This window comes from Oenanthe melanoleuca, chromosome 17, assembly GCF_029582105.1.
Source record: "Oenanthe melanoleuca isolate GR-GAL-2019-014 chromosome 17, OMel1.0, whole genome shotgun sequence".
Taxonomy (NCBI): Eukaryota; Metazoa; Chordata; class Aves; order Passeriformes; family Muscicapidae; genus Oenanthe; species Oenanthe melanoleuca.
The window spans coordinates 5439939-5460142 of record NC_079350.1 but is presented as its reverse complement, the minus strand read 5'-3'; the positions used below and the strand labels follow the sequence as shown (position 1 = coordinate 5460142).

The 20204-nt window shown below is 42.0% G+C and overlaps 1 protein-coding gene across 25 annotated transcripts in view; it reads right to left on the bottom strand.

The window, feature by feature from the left end:
- Positions 1 to 20204, bottom strand: part of FNBP1 (formin binding protein 1) — a 92784-nt gene that overhangs the window by 27423 nt on the left and 45157 nt on the right. For all 25 annotated transcript variants that reach the window (XM_056505192.1, XM_056505195.1, XM_056505196.1 and 22 more), the window contains exons 5-8: positions 15832 to 15894; positions 14939 to 15043; positions 2910 to 3038; positions 1083 to 1229 (exon numbers count right to left, since the gene is read on the bottom strand). In XM_056505192.1, coding sequence (XP_056361167.1) covers positions 1083 to 1229; positions 2910 to 3038; positions 14939 to 15043; positions 15832 to 15894 — 444 coding nt within the window. The remainder of the gene's footprint in view (positions 1 to 1082; positions 1230 to 2909; positions 3039 to 14938; positions 15044 to 15831; positions 15895 to 20204) is intronic.

Below are 20204 nucleotides of genomic sequence, written 5' to 3'. Positions count from 1 at the left end.
ACTCTGATTCAAACACCCAGCTTAAGTTTCATGTGTGTCTTGCTAAGAAGACTTGGGCAGAGTGTGGGCTGAGATATGAATCTCCCCAGCATGATTTCACCATGCTGTACCTCAAGCAGGGGATCTTGTTCTAACATGGGAATTGCTGCCCCAATTCCCCCTTTTCCCACTCAGAGAGTGGTTTCCAGATCCCTGAGTTTCCTATGCTGCTGTCTGTGAGAGCAATTGCTGAAAGAGAGAAGAGGATTAATTTCAAAACTTCAGCCTCAGGCTTATGCTGCCAGCTGATGGCTCCAGGCAATGAGCAGCTCTGAAAAGATTCCAGTGAAAAGCATGTATGGGAAATTCAAGCAGGCAGCAAGACACATGCTGTCAGTGTTTGAAGCACTAATGTGGTCCATGGGAAAGGCTGGAAGAACAGAGGGTTCATGTAGGAAGGGAGCAGATCATTCTGCAAACAAAACAGAAAACACATTTCCCCTTGTGGTCACTGTACATCAGGAAATTCAACTGAAACCTTTACCAGCCTTCCTATCAGAGAGGTTTCTTTGCATCCTGTGAAAGAAAATGATGTTCAGAAATCAGGATTTGCTCATTTACAGATTGGCAGCAAACCTCAAAGCTGCACAGAAATATTTTACAGAAAGATTTTGCAATAGTTCATCTGAAATATTTTCATTATTATAAAACTAATCAGAATTAAGACATTTCTATAACATTCTGTTTTCTGACTATAGAAATCACCTTTATAAGAATTGGTGATTAAATACCTGAAATTATGTCCAACATCACATGCTACTTTTAAATTGCAGTATTACAAAAAGTAATTATCCTAATAAAATGAGAGAGTATTCCTTAATAAAAAACAAAAGTATTGCAGGAAAGGCATTTCTGGGTGTTAAGTAGATTTGGGAAATAATCTGAGCACATCCTGCCTCAGACAAAGCAGCTTGGGACAAGAAGCTGTTCTTTGGTTCAGTTCCGTGACTGCAAAGCTCTTGTGCTGAGCCTGGGCCCAGGATTTCAGCCTCCATAAATTTGAGATAAATGCTAAATATGACAACTAACAATGCAGCACTTACATTCTTGTGATCCACTGACTCTGCAGCCTTTGTTATCTCATCCAGACACTTCCCAATGATGGGGATCACCTGGCGGTCGACTTCTGCAAAGGTTTTCATGGATTCACCTATCCTCACGATTCTCCTTTCCTCCATCTCCTGTATTTTCTGAAATATTACATTTCCTCCAGGTCAAACATTAACTTCACAATTTCACCCAATTTTCCTCTCCAGCTTACATCAACTACTTCAAAACTTAGGGATTAAACATATTTTTAAGAATAAACTAGGACAGATGTTCTCAGGCAGGCACCAAGTGGTATTGTTCCCTCAAATATCAAAATGTCATTCTAAAAGTAATCTCTTTTACTACAACTGGAAAATTTTCAATTAAGTTTTCACATTAAAAAATGCTGATTTGCCAAACCCCAGCTTTAGACTTTTGTCAGGATGGTTCCTAAGGCTTTTAAAATAATTTCTGCAACAAATTCTTTCATTCTCTGTGCATGTTAGGAACAATCTTATTTTCATTCCACTGTAGAATCCAAGGAAACCACGATCTTGATGTCTCCCTTTCTTTTCCCTAGAAGGCAATTTTTGGTGTTTAAGGAGTCTTGTACATCATGTATTGATGTGTTCACGTACAATAAAAACATCATGTATTGTTCACACCACAGCTCCTCATTGCTCAGTGGATTCATTTCAGGATCTCCAGCATCTCTTCCAGGGGCCTCTCCTTTACCACAGAGGGAAACTGAATGTGACATTATTCTATTATGACAAATTATATAATGAACAGGAGCAGCCTGTGTCACACTGGACTGCAGGAGCAGTCAGCTTAAAATCTCCTTTGCCTTGATCTACAAGCAACATCAATTCTTTACAAAACAACTTATTTCAACATGTAAAATAAAGCCCTGGAGCTCACTGGTGCACTGGTAGGGCAGAGGGCACATCTGCAGCACTTGAACATGCTCACCTACAGATCAGTGCTCATCAGCTCCAGGATTTGTTTGATCCCAGGAATGGTTATCTCAAGGCATTGGTTTGAAATACCATGAGGCAAAAGAGGAGGAGCCCATTTAGCTCACAAGTTTCAGCAGTGGGTAAGAAAGTGTGTGTTTGCCATGCAAATATCAGCTACTCCTCATCTGATCACAAGCATGTGACATGTCCTCCCCTGAAAAAGTTACATTTTCCCCTTCTGATGCTCATGACCCATTACAATGGAACAGTCATTTGGAAGTTCTGTCCTACGACATTAACCTCAATTCATTCATTCAAGCACCAACTCAGATCTTCACTCAGAATTATTCTGATGGCTTTTTATTCTTCCTCTGCAGCCTGTCCTTGGGCACCCTAAGACACAACCAGAAGCTTGCTTAAAACTCTTTGGATGCTGTGCTGCAGAATTATTGTGGTTCACACTGAAACACCCATGCAGGCTGACTTGAACACAGGTTATAAAGAGCTGCTGGACTTGACAGATGCAACAATGCCCAGCTGCCTCCTGCCCCAACAATGCCAGTGATGCTCTCCCTGATCCCCAGCTGCACAGCCACAGGAGCTGAACAGAGAAGGATTGTGAGGATTCCAAAGGCTGTCCTCATCTGTCACAACACTTCAACGTCACCCTCCTTGTGTATCATTGATGCTTTTATATCTAATTCAGGAAAAAAGGGATAATTTATCCTCCCACATCTCAGGGTGGAGGATTGCATGTAAAATTGGCTAAGAATGACCAAAATAATCAGCAAAAATTAAGTCACAGTCATCGAATTGAGGTGATGTGCAATGTTCTTATCAAAGAATTATGGGCTACTCTAGAGCCCTGCCAGTGACCCTTACCTGGAAGATGTTTGGTATGTGTGTGTAGTAATGTTCATGCTGCTCACTGTTGAACTTCTGTAGGGTGGAAGAATATTCAGCTTTGCTGTCTTCTGCCATCTGATGTCTCAGCTGGGCTTGCTGTCTTGCCTGAGGAAAACACCAAAAGAAATTTGGTAAATTATAAATTTAGGCTATATGGAAAGCAATTGTGGTACTCCTCATCTTACCATCCAGGAACACTGTGAGACTGAACACCAGCTTTTGGTTTTCTCCTATTTTGTAAAAGATTTAAGCTGCAGTGTGGGCAGTGCTGCTGCTGCTCCTTCCTGGGATTCCAATGTGCTATTTCCATGAAGCATTTTACATTCTGTGAACAACCTCTATTTGAGCTGCACACCAAACACCAAAACAAGTTGGTGCTCACAGGACAGGTACCTTCCCAGGGCATTCATGGACACAATTCTTGCTCCCCCTATGCCCTGGGGGATGTCACCTGCTTTCCTCTAAGGAGCTCCTTCCTTTTTGGCAAGCAGTGTTTTCTGGGGAAAGGGAAGTGGAAAAAAACCCAACAACTTTGTCTCATTTTAGCCAGCACAATCATGGTAAAACCTCTTATCTCTGTGTGCCCTGCAGAGCCCATTTTCACTCCTCACACAGCCCTGGCATGAAGCACACAAGGAAAGAGGAGCCTGAGCAGCAGCTGAGATGCCTCCCTGCCTATTTTTACCCACACAGATGATTTGCTTTACTACCCAACATAGCTGAGCACTGGGCAATTAATCTCACTTCTTTCCCTACAATAATCTGTCCCCAAGTGACCCTTTCATGTTTTCAGATTCCTGCCCTTACAGTTCTGTTCCCAAGGCCTTCTGTTATCTGTTTCACTGGCCAATATTCTCCCCTCTGCCTCTCCCATCTGTTTGCTTTAGATGCCTTTTCCTTCTTTGCCTTTGGCCTTCACACAACAACTCTTCCCTCTCTTCCCTTCCAACATTCCCTTTGCCTTTCCCCTCATTGAAACTCCCCCTCCCTGACTGGAGCACTGAATTATGAATTATTCCTTAAGAAAAGGCAGAAAAATGCTGCTTTAAGGACCATGTTTCAGGGGACACAACACAGCAAAGAATTTTAGCTTATTTGAAGTGGGCTCCCATTAAAACCAGTTCATAACAGGGTTATTTGAACTTTTCCAAGCAGACAATAGTTTCCTGACAATAAACCCATGGAATACTAAATCATGGAACGTTTTTGTAATCATAACTGGAAGGTAACAAATTCTGCCAGGAGGTTTCAAATGTCAATTTGTAAAGAAATAGCCTTCCCCTGCATTTGTCAAGTTTGCACATCTCACCTAATAATTTATTTCACCTCAATTCAGATATTATTTCTGCAGCTGATTGTAGGAATTTCACAGATCCCCTGCACATTCTTTCTACAAAAATAATTCAAGCAGAAAGAGGAGATACTGGGCACTAAGTGCATCACAGGAGATGAAACAGTAGCATCAAATGGAGAAGAATGTGACTATAACCAAATAAGAGAATCCAATAAAAGACATTTCAGCTTTGCTTGTTCCCAGGAGTTTTAACTGTCCACTAACTCCTGCAAAGGATGAGTGCCTAATTCCAGAAAATTCATCTCCTGCAATCAAATTCCAAGAAGCCACATCAATCATCTCCCTGCCCAAGTGCTATAAAGTTTATTAAACTTTACCATCCACACACTCACAGCTACATTAAACACAAGTGGAAAACAATATATCCTTGTGCCATAAACACAAATTTAGCAGGAAAACAAAGACAGGCAGCTGTAAGAGTGGTTCACACTCCTCTCCCAACCCCTGCCTCACATCCCAGCTGCTGCAGATCAATATCCATTTCTGAGGCCCATTCTCCCCTTTCCCATTGTCTGAGCTGACTTTACACCAGCCCCTCTCCCACTCATCCAGCTATCTCTTTCTTTTTTAAAATATAATTTTAAATAATGCAACTCAGGAATTTGTCCCTTGACTCTATTGTTGAGGCAGAAAAACAAGAAATCCATTATTACACATTTCCAGGCAGACCCAGCAAGCATTAAAGCCCTCAGAGTCCATTTTCATGAGCAAACTCATTGGCTGGATACCACAAAGTAACTCTGACCTAAATGTATACAAGAGTAGACACTCAGTTTCCAAAATGATCTTAACTGGCCCCAAATAAGTGGGGGCAGCAGATGAGTAAACAAAATTGGGTGCATTCCAAAACCAGAACTTTTTATGTAAGAGCCCTAGTGATGCTTTGTTTCTCTTGGCCACTTAATGCAACTTGGCAAGCTTCAAACTGTTTAAATACCTTTCCAATGAGGTATTTGGATCTTTAAAAAAAATATTAAATCTAGAATTTTTTATTACTTCATTTCAGTATGTCACTTCCTCTAACATCATCACTTCTAGTCTAACAGAATTGTACCTTATAGTGAGACTCCTGCAGTCTGCTGAAGCACAGGATGATAAAAACCAGTCAATGATGTTAACTTTCATATTCAGAGTAATGGATGCAGTAGCCCAGAACTGCAGAGAGTCACAGAAGCTATTTCAGGAGTAATTTATAGCTGGGCTTTACAGAAAATGAAGTTTTGCTTCTTTGCTGCTCACTTGTGCATGCAAACAGCCTCAGAGAAGGTTTTCTAAGACGGGGCTTCTTAGAGTAAATGTTAAAGGATTTGCTCTGAACAGTATTTCCAGGAGGAAAGGCTTTGGAAAAAATGGGGTCTGGAAAAGCAGATGATGACTTCAGATGTAGGAGAACAATACTGGGATGCAGCTTTCAGTCACCACATTCTCTCCTCTAACTGGGCAGGGATGAGTGAGCAGGAGCTCAGTTTCCAGCCCCATATGTGAAACACAATCCTCCTCCACAGGCTGACAGACTGCTCAGTTGTGAGAGGTGAACTCAGTGCAGCAAAATCTCCCCTCTTCAAAGGAAGAGAGAATGAGGTCACCTTTCAGCACTGTAGAAAAGCAAAAAGGGTATGAACACCTGAGGGGTTTGTGGGGAGAACAGCAGCATTTTGCTTCCAAATGCCTGGCACTGCAAAAGATGCACAGATTTCACACATCTCCCACCCCAAACATACCTTTGTAACAGTTTCTTGCCCCAAAATAAATGGGTACAGTGGAGAGTAGCTAACTGCAGCAAGTATTAACTTGCAAAGTGCTGATTCCTGTGGCTGTTTTGAGTACTTTAAAAAAATATTTTTTAAAAAAAATCAGGCCTCAGCAGCACAACACTAAGTGAAACACAACACTAAATTCAATAGCCATATGAGCTGGCAACACACACTGTGGCATCTCTTTTAAGGTACCAGGAAGAGCACAAACATTGATCTCTCAAGATGATTTTAACTACATTTCCTGCAGATTTTCTTCTTAACAACTGAGTTGCAAAAACCAGACTCTCAAATACCAAAGTTAGTTCAAATAAATGACTCTGCCAGGAGATGCCAGAAAGGAGATGCCAGGGTAGGACACTGATGCACTGAAATCTGACTGAAGTATTTAAGGGGGTATTTCTTTCCCTTTTAAAATAAGAAATTAGAAGAAAGTTAACCTTCAAACCTTTGAAATAACTCATGTTAGAGAAATATATTTAGTGTGAAACTTCTTATCACCTGCTTGAAACCACCTGCAGTTTATCAATATGATCAGCAATCAGTGCAGAGCAGAACAAGACCAAAGAATTACAGACAAGGGAACTTATGCATAATCCTTGCAATCATTTATACATTGATCTGAATTAAATCAGTCCTAATACTTTGTCTTTGAACAGGAAAATTAAACAGGGAAAGGGAATATGGACACTTTATCATGGGCACTGTCAACCCTGAAAGTGTAAGAAAACTTTTGCAAACTGCTACACTTTACATGAAGGCTCTTAGAGAATTAAATACATTAATTTATATTGTTCCATTTACCTTTTCTCCCAAGCTTCCTTTGATAGGAAATGCAACTTGTGGTGAAGTGTAAGAGAAACTTTTAAAAATAAAGCACATTTTCTGCCATTTTGGTCTCCAATGGAAGAAAAGAATGAGGATATTTTGCTGAGAACAACTTTCTGAGACACATTCCAGAAACAGCAAAAGGGTCAATAGACACACTGTCTTCTGGGCTTACACAGACAAAAAATGCAGCTCCTCAGGGCTGTTATGGTGGGAGTGATATGAATAACTGAAAAGGGCAGAAAAAAACTTTGGCTGTAATTCAGCTGGTCCACACTAAGTGGAACAGTTCAACTCCTCAGCAGTTGCTCTTGTCCAGAATGGCAGAGTTTCCAGTCAAAACTTTGGTGTCACTTTGTTTCTTCTTTTTTTCCTCCCATTCTGCACCCCCTCTTCTCTTTCAAGCTCAGACAGCATGTGAGATGCATCACTGCCAGGCACTGCCTGCCAAAACAGATCTGTCTTTGGCAAACCCAAGATCAGACTAAACTGCAAACACACCAAAAAATTACCCCTGCCTCCTCCCCTCAACTAGCCAATCCCTTCAAAAATAGCTTAATGATAAAGGCAGACTCAGAAAGACTTCACCAATTTCAGGAATGCTTTCTATTGCTCCCAGATTTCTCAGCTCCAGGCTCTGGTGCTGTGACCAGCGGGCACCGGGAGCAGCAGCAGCACTGGCAGCGTGTGCAGGATCAGTAATCACAGTGGGCATCCTGCCACAGACTTCAAAACAGGGCCAGGGCTCCAGGCTTGGATTTACATAGCCTCTTTACTATTTTACAATAACCAGTTGGGTCTCTCTGAACTGGCAAGCAGAAAAAGGATTTGAAATTTGCTTTCCCGAAAGCAAAAAAAAGTAGAATAGGGGGTGCAAAATAACAGCAGCAAAAGAAACAAAAAGAAAAAAAATTCTTTCTTTTAACAAGAGGTGGAGGAAAAATCTGAGACTCTGTGGGTCCCTGAAATCCTTTGGCTGAATATAATATACAAATGAGCAAACCACTGACAGAGGATGGAAAATCTTCCTCACCACATCTCAGGAATTGTTATCTAGTGCAGTCCTGCCAGAACTCAGAAACTCACACTAACAAAAGATATCCCCAAACTACACAGTCCTGCTGAAGCTCTAACAACAGAGATGGACTAAATTAATTAAGAAGAGCAGCACAGCAGCCCCTCTCAGCACGCTGGGGAATAACTGTGCCTCAGCCCCAAAAGTTTGTCTCCTTGCACAGCTATTCTCATGCCATGAATATTAAATAACCAAACTCTCTGGATGACTGAACTGTAAATCCCTGCAAACACCCAGGAGTTTTCCAGACTGCTCTGAGAAATGCAGTTCTATGAGAATATCTGGCAAGCCTAATTCATTATAAAAGAAGGATAATCTCTGTGGATGGAAGGTTATGTGGATTTGATGGAGGAGGTAACTAGAAAAGATATATTTGGAGCACTGGCTGACAGTGTTTAAATGATTTCTGGAGTTTAGTTGTACTACATAAGCAATTAAACTCTGCCATGTATAAATCTGGGTATTGAATATAAATAATGGAAATTATTTCTTGAATATAAATAATGGAAATTTCAGGACTGGGTAATAGATTGCTTAGCTCATACTTGGAATACTGGGCACAGTTCTAGTGCTCTCCCTCCAAGAAAGAATTTACAAACACAGCCAAGGCAGAAGGGACAGTCAGGGTTGAAAAAGTTACCAGGACAAATTTTGTAGCCTTGAAGACCAGTTTTATGGGCAAAATGAACACTTCTCTCCGGGAAGTGAATCAGTCTGAATGACCAGGGTGATGCTGAGCTGCAGCAACAAGGGTTCCCAGCAGAGACAAAGTCACTGACCCCCTCTATTCAGCATTTGTCAGGCTGTATCTGGAATATTGTGTTCAGTGGTCTCCACTACACAAAAAGAATACCTGGACAGACTGGAGAAGGTCCAGAAAGGCCACAAAGATGATCCAGCACAGGGAAGCTGCCATGTGAGGGAAGGCTGAGTGACCTGGGTTAGGTCAGCCTTGAGAAGGAAAGCCTGGGGTGCCTTGTCACTGTGTCCCAGGGTTTGAAGGGTGACTACAGAGAAGATGGAGATTCTAAAAGGAGTCACATGGAAAAGACAAGGGGAAATTGGTACAAGTTACCCCTGGGGAGATCCCAACTGGACACCAGGGGACAACTGCCCACAGTGAGAACAATGAGCCATTGGAATAATCTCCCCAGGGAAATGATGGAATTCCCACCATGGGGCACAATTCAGCAACCCAGAAAAGGGTTCTGGGCCATCTTGTCTAGACTGTGCTTTTGCCAAGGAGCACTGGGCCAGACAATCCTTCAATTCCCTTCCAACCTGCTATTCTATGATTCACTGAAACTGAACAGCTCACAAACTGAATTAGCTAAATTCTGAGGCCTTAATTCTCAGCAGGTGAAAAGATTTGTTTTAATGTTTTGACAGAAAAATAATAACTGTAAAGAAGCTTTGCAACTGTACAGCATGAAATAATTGCTTTGCATTAGTTTAGAACATCAGTTCTATTGCACTGGTGATTCAAACTGCAGTTGTTTAATTCAGGAGATATTCTTAATCCTCCCCTTCACACTTTCTTCCCCTCCCTTTAGCAATCACCTCCCAGAAGAGTTGTAAAATTCAGTCAAATTTCCACATGGAGCACTGCTGCAGGGGAGCACTGCTAAAAGCAAATTTAAGTTGGATTTCCTTGCCTTTCACTAAAACTGGCTCATGATCTGCTCTCTGATCTCTTATCACCAAGCACAGGGTATGTATAGGGTACATATGGAGATTTATTAGGCTCCCCAGACACTCCTGCTGGAGTCATTAACTCTCTATTGAGTAGAAATCGACCCTCTTAAATTAGTCATGATTCCAAAAGGGAAACAGCTGCTCTGTGTGGAGTGGCAGGGGTGGCAGGCTGTAAACAAGGCTTACTCTTCCAGAAATGCAAATTGCTCTCCTGAGGGACTCCCTGCATTCACACACTGCATCATCCTTTAGGAAGGAAGCAGTTCAGGAAGGAGATTGGGGTCTGCATTAAATAACAGAGAAATAACATTAAATCACATTACCCAGCATTTGAATTGATGAGAAGTCTGACACACATCACAAGCAAAGACATGGAGCCAGTTCCATTTATGGAGCAGAAGAGAAGCAGCTGCCCACTCAACATACAAAAAAACTTCACCACCACACAGGGAAAGTCTTCTGCAGTGTCAAATCTCCAACAAGAAATGCAGAGGCCAGATCCTCCTGCACCCTGCTCAGGGCTGGGCCTGGCACACCTCACCTGCACATTTCACTTTGATGCTGCTCTATCTCTATAAATTCCCAGCAAACAATGGGAAAAGCAAAGCCTCTGGAACCACTCACTGCAATATTAATAACACAAGCACTGGAAGTCTTCTCCACCTTGCAAAACCACCTTTGCACATTTCCTACAGTGCTGGTACACTCCTGGTGCCAGGGGGTGCCTTGATGTGGCAGGAGGGGGAAGGGATACAAGTCCCACCATCACAGAGCAGATGACTTGGCATCTCCTGAAACATCAGACCTATTTAGTAGTTACAGTCTGCAGAAGCCAGATACTCAACCCAGGGGTTATGGTGAATTTTCCTGCTGACACTGTGCTGACTAAACCTCAGGGATGTGGCAGCAGCAGAGCCCTGAGCTGGAGATTTCCTCCAGGTTAGTCTGGGGGATGTCAGTGACTCGACTGTCACTGTGACTCAGCTGCTGAAACACTCACCTGAGATGTCTCCAGAGCCCAGAATAGCTTCTCACAGCCCTCACTGTAAGGATGTGTGAGCTCCCAGTGAAGGGATTTGTGTCCCACACAAGGCACAGAGGCTGGAGCAGCAGCCACCACCTGACAGCACTGCTGAGCACACAGGAAGATCAGCTAATCCCAGGTTCCAATTAGCAGGATTTCTACACCTGCATTCTGTCAGACTTTGCTCTGATTCAGCTCATGGCTACCCCAAGCCATGCTGAGTGTGTTCCTGTGGGTAAGGAGAGGGACACACTCTGTGCTTCGTGCAGAAATTCAGGTAATGTGGCATGAGAAAAGAGAAAATGAAACCTCAGTAACTCCTCACAGTTATATTTATGGACTAGAAAACTACTATCATGGTGATACTCTATTTTAAGGCTTTATGCAAATTTTAAGCTATTCTGGGTCTCCAAAACATTTTGGATATTGCAGACATAACCTGAAAATTGCAGAGCACAGGGGAAAGCTAGAGATTTCAGTAAACTGGAGATCACTCCCACTTCCCTCAGTTTCTCCACTTCAAAACCAAAGGCAAATAACATCTAAAGTTCCTAAGTATCTCAGATTATTGCCTAAGGTCAACATTTGACCATGTTCCTCTTCAGCCAAGGGACAGATCCTGCCTGACACCAAGTACTTCAAACCACTCTCCTCACCACAACTGCTGAGCAAATCAAGAGGCAAACCCTTCCCATGGTTGGCCTCAGCCACTTCCTCTTTAAAATCAGACTCTGAAATGCCTACCTGGAAAAGCAACCCTTAGAAAAGCCAGCTGATTTTCTAATTTTATTACAAGAAGTCTGCAAAGGCACCACTGGGTACCACATTATCCCATAAAGATGTCAGCTTTTAGTGCTTGCAGCTCTAGGAGAAGGCAGGAACAATAGAGCTCTGCCTTATATGTACAGTGGCTCCCTGCTGGCGACAGAGACCATTTCCCCAAATGGTCAAAAAATTGAAGCAGCCTCTCTGTGGTTTTTGAAAGAGAAGTGCTTTAAAGCACACAACCCACTGTGATCCAAATGAAATAAAGCTTTCAGTGATACCTACAGCATCAGCATATTGCAGCATTTATTTAGTTTATAAGGATATTTTCACAGACAGTGAGCTTCCTGCCCTGACTTTGCTACACTGCATTTTGTGTTGACACAAACATTTCTGCAAGCTGTGGCTGCTGGTGGTTTAGAGGCTCAGTGCAAACAGGGAAGGGATCTCAGGTGCCCTGCTCCACTGTCCCTCTATTCCTGCACCCTGTGATCATTGCAGAGACTGAACACAGCTCCTGCTCCATGCTCCTACTACCAAAAAGGGAGCTGAGAGGAAAGGAAGCCAAACACTCCAAGATCAGCTACCAGGCTGCTGCCTGGCAAGGTGATGGAGCCCATTTTGGCCACAGAAGGGGCAGAGAAGGGATGTGCCCTTCACACACCTGGTCCTACAGAAGGAATGTGGTCCTTGGTACATGATGCCCAAGCTCCACATCCAGCCCTGCCAAGCAGTCCTGGAGAAATAAGGAGGAAAGTGACTCTTATTCTGCTTCTCTGCCACTTTTCCAGTTACTTAATGCTCCCAAATTGTAATACCTTGGGCAAGGGATAAGTGCTGGTAGATGGCAGCTCTGGCACAGAATTTCCTACTGCAGTTGTCAAAGGCTACAAAGACTTGAAAGATGAAGAGATGTGAATGTTTCAGAACCTCACATAGCATTAAGAAACTGCAGCTGCATTCTCTTCTGACTGTATGTGTCATTGTGATCACTGCAGAATTTTAATTGCATTAATTCCATCCACTCTATTGTGTGATGCAAAAAATAGCTCCTGTGTTTGCTCATATTGGCAGGTGAAACAGCCAAGGTGTCAATCCCAAGCCAAGGAAATGAGGGCAACCAGCCCCACTGCTTGAGGAGCACCTTGTTCTGCCAAAGAGAAGAGCTCTGACACAGCCAAACTGCTCATTCTCCTGGCCAGGTGGATTCCTGGGAGCTTTTGGGGGTATAGCAGCCAAGCCATAAGAGGCAAGAGGAATCAGAGCTGCTGAGCAGAAGCAGGAGGTTGAAGTCATCCTATTGCTTCCTTTGGAGCTGAGCAGTCCCTGCATCCCCCTGGCAGGGAGAGCAGCAGTGCTGGTGGAACAATATCCCATTCTGCACTGGGAGTTATGCAAGAGCCTCCCAGTCACACGGGCAGAGGGGAGCAAAGAAAGGCCATTATTCACAGCCTGACATGGATGAACCCAGTTTAACACATGCACTTGGAAAACACTGTTCTCTCTGTTCAGTAATATTAGTTCACATTCCACTCATTTTGATAACCTTTTCCTTCTCCCATCTACTCTGTTGACTGCCTGGAAAGTGGAGTAATGCCTTCTCCTGAGAGCTGCCAACATGCATAACTAACAGATTTTTCTTTCAAGATACCACTGAGCCTCATTTGGCGATAAATAATTTACAAATTCATACAATAAAAAGCTAGAGGAATTTAAAAGGGAAGCCTCTCTGCTTCATTGGAAAAGAGCACCAAGATAAGAAATTGCTTCCCAGAATTTACTTAACACACTTAGATTGCTGTATCACCAATATGCCACCTTTTACTCTGACCAGAAATGATCAGCCTTGGGGAAAGGTATGTAGAAATAAGGAGTTTCAGTCTCCTACTTCAAACAGTAAGTCATGTCTTTATATCCCTTTGACATGACCCCAGCTTTGGGAAAAAATCTAGGGCAAGCCCTAATTTTATCTATGAAATTATTCTAAAATCACTTTATACAGATAAAGCAGAGATGATCCCTCTCTGTTAGAAAAACCCACATGTGGTGCCACATCTTTAACAATCTGTACATGCATTCATCTGTCAAGTGCCCTGGCAAATCCAGAAGGCAACAAAGGATCAAATCTACATGGTGAATTTGCAACTAAGAGCCAAGCAAATTACAAGACCACAGAGGTATTTTGTCCTTTGATATGCAATAGCACTTGGGGGAAATTTTCTGAGCTTGTTTATGATTTACTGTCCCCATTTCCAAGAGCACCCTTGATGCTCTCTGCCACGCAACATTCTGATGCTCAGCATGCCAGAAACACAGATCCCACTGATGTAAAGGGAAATTTATATTTCATATCTTCACAGGACTGAAGTAACTGAGAATAGAATAAAGCAAACCTCTTGAGAAGCAAAACCTACATTTTACAAGGAGACCTCAGACTAGAAAGATTTCTTACCTATAATTCACTTTCCTTTCCTGTCCGTGCAACAAAACATTTGGCATATTTTAAGCCTCAGCTTTTACTTTTTCCTTTCTCTTTAGGTTGTTTTTTTTTTTTTTTTTCTTCCTTCTAGAAACAATAATTTTCAAATGTTCTGGCTATTTTGTGCCTGTCTGACTCAAACTTAAGGAGGAGAAAACTGTCCTTGCACATTGTAATGTGGTGCTTCTGATCTACATTAGTGCATCTTCTGAGCAAATGTGTAACTCCAAAAGCAGAAGCTATTTAAAACATTTCCTTCCTCTTCATTGCTTCCTTAAGTTACAGGTATTGGACTTGGACCAGTAAAATTTAAACTTTAAGCATCCATCCACACATCTAATTTTGAATCAAACTAAAGAGAGAAAGTATTTCCAGACAGATGTGCTGAAACAGGACTGGACATTTAAAATTAAGCATTAGTTCAAAAGCTTCACTGAGTGGGGATCATTGTAAAAAACCCACAAATGAGTCTAAAACCAGCCAGCAACTGAGAAGTGAAAATAAAAGCCTTGTGCCATCTGTGACAAGCATGGATTCCAGGACTCTGCATCACACAGAAAGCTGTCCTGCTCTAAATCTACAATTATGAAAAACAATTCTGATAATTCTTCATTGCATCCAATGACATTGTGAAATCTCTGAAGTGCTGCTCAAAGGGCAGGAAGTTTGGCTCTACCTGGATCACAGAAGGAACAAAAATGTGTGGAAACGGCAAGTAACCCTCAGGGAGCCCTCAAAATCCTGACTGTCACAGAACCTGGGGTGTTAAGTCAAAATTAAGTCTGCATAAACTCCTTTAAAGCCATATCAGCTCTGTTAAATTTGGATATCACCTACTAAAAAACCCTGATTGTATCTATTTAGAGTTTTTATATAAATAAAGGTTTCTGCAGACACCTCACTGGTTTTAATTAACCTACAGACTGACTCAAGTAAGGCACTAAGCCTCAGGGGGTTTATCCTACCAGGAACATTTAGGAAGCAAATCTATCACATCCATGTTTACAAACAGTCTCCACCCTCCAGCTCACCTTTTCAACATCTGCTTTTGTCACATTGATGTCAGCATCCATTTTCTCAAAATACTGCTGAGCTCGATCAGCTTCTTTGCAGTCACGTTCAAACCGCCTTTTACTCTGAAAGGAAAAAACAGAAACCTTCATTTTGGGAAGCAAAAGGTACCAAAATCTGCCTAAAATTCATGTCTGCCACTAAAACAATCTGTTGTAACAACCGAAGGATTTTAGGGCTCTCTTGTTTACACTGGAATACATTTCCATATTAACAAATGTAAAAAACTGGAGTTACCAGAGGCACATTTTTGGTTCCATTATCCAGGCTGCTCGTATTTCAGCACTTTTCCCTTTTAGCATCACTTCCAGTCTTGCAGATTCTGTTCCAACACTTAACCCCTTCATTTTTGTAAGTGAGTGAGGGAGTTATTAAGATTAATAAATTTGCAAGGACTTTTGGTCATTCATAGCCCCTTTCTATCCTCTCCTGTACTTACAGCCTCACTTTTCATTCATCACATGAATGACAATTCCAATGGATTTACTTTTGGGAAGCAGCACGTGACTCAAGAGATGTTCCTGTTCAATTTATGCACACATTATGAAGCTGTTCAACTTCCAGAGGAATATCTGAACAGGACCTTAGGGACTTTGCAGTTTCAGCAATGCTTAGCACATTTTTTAAGTCATAGCAAATGAAATCCTGTTTGTGATAGACAAAGAGCCCACAGAAGCCAAGTCTTCTGTTAAAACAGACTTTTTGAGGACTGCAAGTGTATTTAAGACAGCAGTGTTTTAAAAATCCCATTTCTACAACTTTTATCCTTATACCTTTCTTTTTCCATATACAACATCTCTGAAAACAATACATAAACAACTTAAATGTCACATCTGAGGAATTTGCCACTTACTGCTTCAAGCTGTTTCCAGCAAGTTTCAATGTGTTGTTGTGCCTTTCTGCCATCATGGAAGTGCTGTTTAGAAAAAGGAAAGAGAAAGAAAACATTTTGAACAACAAAAGAACAAACAGTCAAGTATGCTCAAGAAAAAGCCCAACCAGAAATCATTCTGACAGCTGTGTTCTGCAAGGCTGGTGAATTGAGCAGGTGTGTGATGACTATCTAATGTCTCAGCAGGCTGCAGATGGATATTTGCATCAATTATAGTGGTTAGTTCCACTAAGGCTAATTAATCCCTTTAGCAATTCTACCTTGTATTGTTCACTGTATCTCATAATTATTGGTTTCCCATATCATGGGATCTGAAGCACTTTTATCTGACGAGTATTTCTTTGGTGACAGACTGAACACTAGCTCTAAATTAAAATTTCTCTCTACATGAATTTACCAAGATGCACTTGATTGGCACATTCTAACAACTGATGTTTGTCCTGATTTTTATTCAGACTCAACAAAAAAAACCCTTTTCTTCCTAGTTACTATCTGTGTGTGCAAGGCCAGCTGCTCCTGCCTCTCGAGAGGTTTTTGGTGCAGTGGGTCCCTCCAGAATCCCTCCTCTCCCACACACAGGAGGTGACTCTGTGTTGACAGAGTGAGGTGTAAAACAAGTTTTAAATTGAGATGTCAGCTAAACATGGAATTCCTCTCCTGACATGCTTTTTGGAACAAGACTCATAATTGCAGTTGGTTTAAGTAACAGTTCTTAGCCCTTACACAATGCACTTTATCAAAAGAATCTAATCTGTATTGGAGTTTATCCCTCTGTGGAATCCCAGAATGGTTTGGGTGGGAAGGGACCTCAAAGAACACTTTGTTCCAACCCCCTGCCATGGGCAGGGACACCTTCCACTATCCCAGATTGCTCCAAGCCCTGTCCAACCTGGCTTAGACACTTCCAGGGATGGGGCAGCCACAGCTTCTCTGGGCAAGCTGCTCTTCCATATGCCTGGCTTCCCTCAAGATAAGCAATCCATTCCTGATCACTGGATAAGTCAATGACCCAGCTCTGAACAGGAATGTGAATGCAGACCCAGCTGACTGCTAGAACAGGTTACTCCCTCCAGAAACCACCCTGTAAAATAAATAATGAAGCAAACTGAAACAGGAAGTGAGAGGCCTTTCTTTTGTATTATTTACTGGCAATTAGTTTTACTCAAATAGTAAACTTGAAAAATAAAGGTCAGATCTTGCCAGATAATCCCACTAGAATTCATGTGCTCTCACGGCCAAGTGCAATCAGATTTAAGATAAATCTTCAGGAACATGATACCTATGGTTTGTTGGGTTAAAAAAAGCTCACACTCCAGATCATTAACCTGCTACAAAATGCCACATTTAGAAAAATATGCCTGCAAGCACTTTACAATTGGTAGCTCTTTGGTTTTTGCATCTTCCACTACAGCAACTGGTATTTTTCTGTGTCAGGGGAGTGAGGGACACTTCAGAACTGCCATTCTGGCTCCATCAGACATGAAGCAAAAAGTCCCAAAACTGCAATTCTCTATCATGCCATGCCCAATAGGCTCATTTAGCCTTAAAAATCACAGCAATGTTCAACAGGTCTGCAAGAAGAAAACAACACCAGGGTGCTCTGGGTGCTCAATGCTGTTCTCTGCAGTCCCAAACACTGCCTGCTAAGGAGGGATGCTCACCTAGAACTGAGCACAGGGACACTCTACAGCTTTTTGTGTCTGGGTGTTGCTTATCTCACATGAAAATTCTTAAAGCAGACGAGAGAGGCCCAGTGTCAGAGAGGCTTTCCATCCTGGCACGTGCCAGGCTCAGCTCTGGCTCTGCTCCTGCCCCCCCAGCCATGGAAAGGGGAGCAGCAACAGCCTGGCACTGCTGGGACAGCAGAGACCTTCTCCAAACACTGCCTCACCACACTGTGACATTAAAAAACCCCTGACATCACTGTAACACTGCTGGGTGGCAGGGAAAGGCTCCAAGTTGATTTTGGTTCCTTTTGTAGATCCCCATGTGTGACAGATGCTGCCTCCTCCCTGCCAGGGGCTCCTCGTTCCAGGCTTTTGTAATTAGAGTTTAGGAAAACAGTCCCAAGGAGCAACAAAACAGTCCCAAGGAACAACTGTAATTTAACACTACATTTTTCAATGTTTTGCTAATGAGCATGAAAATTCATGGAAGCCTTGACAGTGAAGCTGGAAATAAAATGACTCCAATGTTCATGTTGCCTTCCCTGCTTCCAGCAGCCCCCACTTGTGTGCTCCCCACTTGGCTTGTCTGCCCTTGGCTGGGGTAGGAAGGGACCTGATTTGGGAGCAGCTGGCCTGTGTGAAACCCAATACTATCAATGACCCATAAACCTGAGGAAAACAAGGTTTGTTTAACAGAAAACAATTGCAGAGAGGAGCTGAAGGATGAGCTTGGAAACAAAAGCCTATCAGATAACAGGACTGCCTTCAGGGTGTATTTTTAAACCTTTGCAGTTGAATAATGTAATTTTAACAAGCCATCCCTGTTACTCCCAAATTTGCCTTCTCTGTAAGACAAACTGCACAAGCTTCTGGAAGTACATACAAGAAGCACTGAGCCTGAGCAGTAAGACTGCATCTAGTTCACATTTTGCTGCATTTTGATATTTTCTTTTTTTGTAGAAACTCTTCTTCACAAATGGAACACTGACATGCAAAATGGGCAGTGCTGAAGATTATTAGATAGTTAAATATTAAATAGTGATAAATACAGGTCCATCACATCTTAAAGATTTCAGTGAAATACTGCCTTCATTTTAGTTCAACCAAATTCTAAATGTACTAATAACCCCTAAGTCTTGCTGTGTTGTCCCATATATAACCTTCTTGTGAACTAAGGCACTTCTGCTTTTGCAAATCTTTTGCCCTCAAATAGTGATTTCTGCCTTCCAAAAATTCATTTTTATATACAAAACTAAGTGGGACCTTCCAACTATCTACATTTCTTCACTGGCCCAATTTCATGGGTAAGTAAAATCAAGGCACTATGGTCAAGTGATCTGCCTAAAGTCATACAGGAAGCCTCCAGTTTCCTCAAACCATGCACTATCTTCAACTTCTGCAAACTCATTTCCTTTACAATCCTCTTAAACAGCAAATGTCCTTTACCTTCACCTCCTCCCCCTCCAAAACCCCAGAAAAAATAACTCTGAGCTCAACTATTCCTTGATAAGGTTTCAAGATATGAGTTCTAATTTAAATAAATTTCTTTGAACTAATTAAATAATTGGTTACTCTATACCTGAACATTTAGCAAATGGAAACATGACAAACTATTTAGTAAAATGTGTAGAAAACTCTTAGTCACATGCATTTCAGCAGCACATAGTGATGAATTTAGAGTAATTATTACAATATTGTTTTCCCCCCTCCAAATACTGTGCCCAAACTAATGCCTCCAATCAGGCTCTTTAAAAACACCAGAATATGAGCAAGACACTCAATTAATAAATCACACCTCAAGTGTGCCAGTCAGACATTAACAGCAGTGTTGGTGGCTCACATGCCATGATTTCCTCCAGATTTTTCAGAATTCTAAAATAACATTAGAAACACAGTAAAGTGAAAAGTTTGAGGTCATCACTGCTCATTAAGTCAACCTCCCTAACCCACCTTGAAGTCTATACTGTGCAGTCTTTGGCTGGCAAACACTGTGCCAACTTTGAGATTTCCCTGACCAATATTTTATTGAAATATTAAACTAAATGGTGTAAAACACAGCAGCATTGCCCAAACTCAAACCACACATGACCACCCCTGTCCTTTTTCCCTATGTTAAAGCTCATTGTGCCCCAGGCTGCTCTGAACAATCCACAATGGCCATGTTTTGACTGGACAACTCCATCCACTCCAGCTCACAGGATTAACACAATAATGCAGGTTTATGTGATCTCATGAGAGTTCACAGAGTCAGTCTGAAATGATCTCCAAGACTGAGTTCAACTCATGCCCAACCACCACCATATCAACCAGACCTGAGTGCCACGTGCAGTTTTCCCTTAAACACTTCCAAGGATGATGACTCCACCACCTCCCTGGGCAGCCCAATCCAACCTTTTCCATGAAGAAATTCTTGCTGGAATTCCAAAATTCAGTTGTTAAGACCTGAGATACTTCTATCAGATTATGAAGTCGCTCATGTGAGGACTTAAACTTTAAAAAGCTTTTGTTATATTCAAACAGCTCGCTGCTCAAGGAATGAGCTTTTCCCTCTGCAAATCAGCCACTGGGATTGGTGTGCTCTCCTCATTAGGATGCTGCCTGTGTCTGGAACAGCTGGGGAGCAATCCTGGCTGCTGTGCAATCAAAGACAAACCTCTCATTGACTTT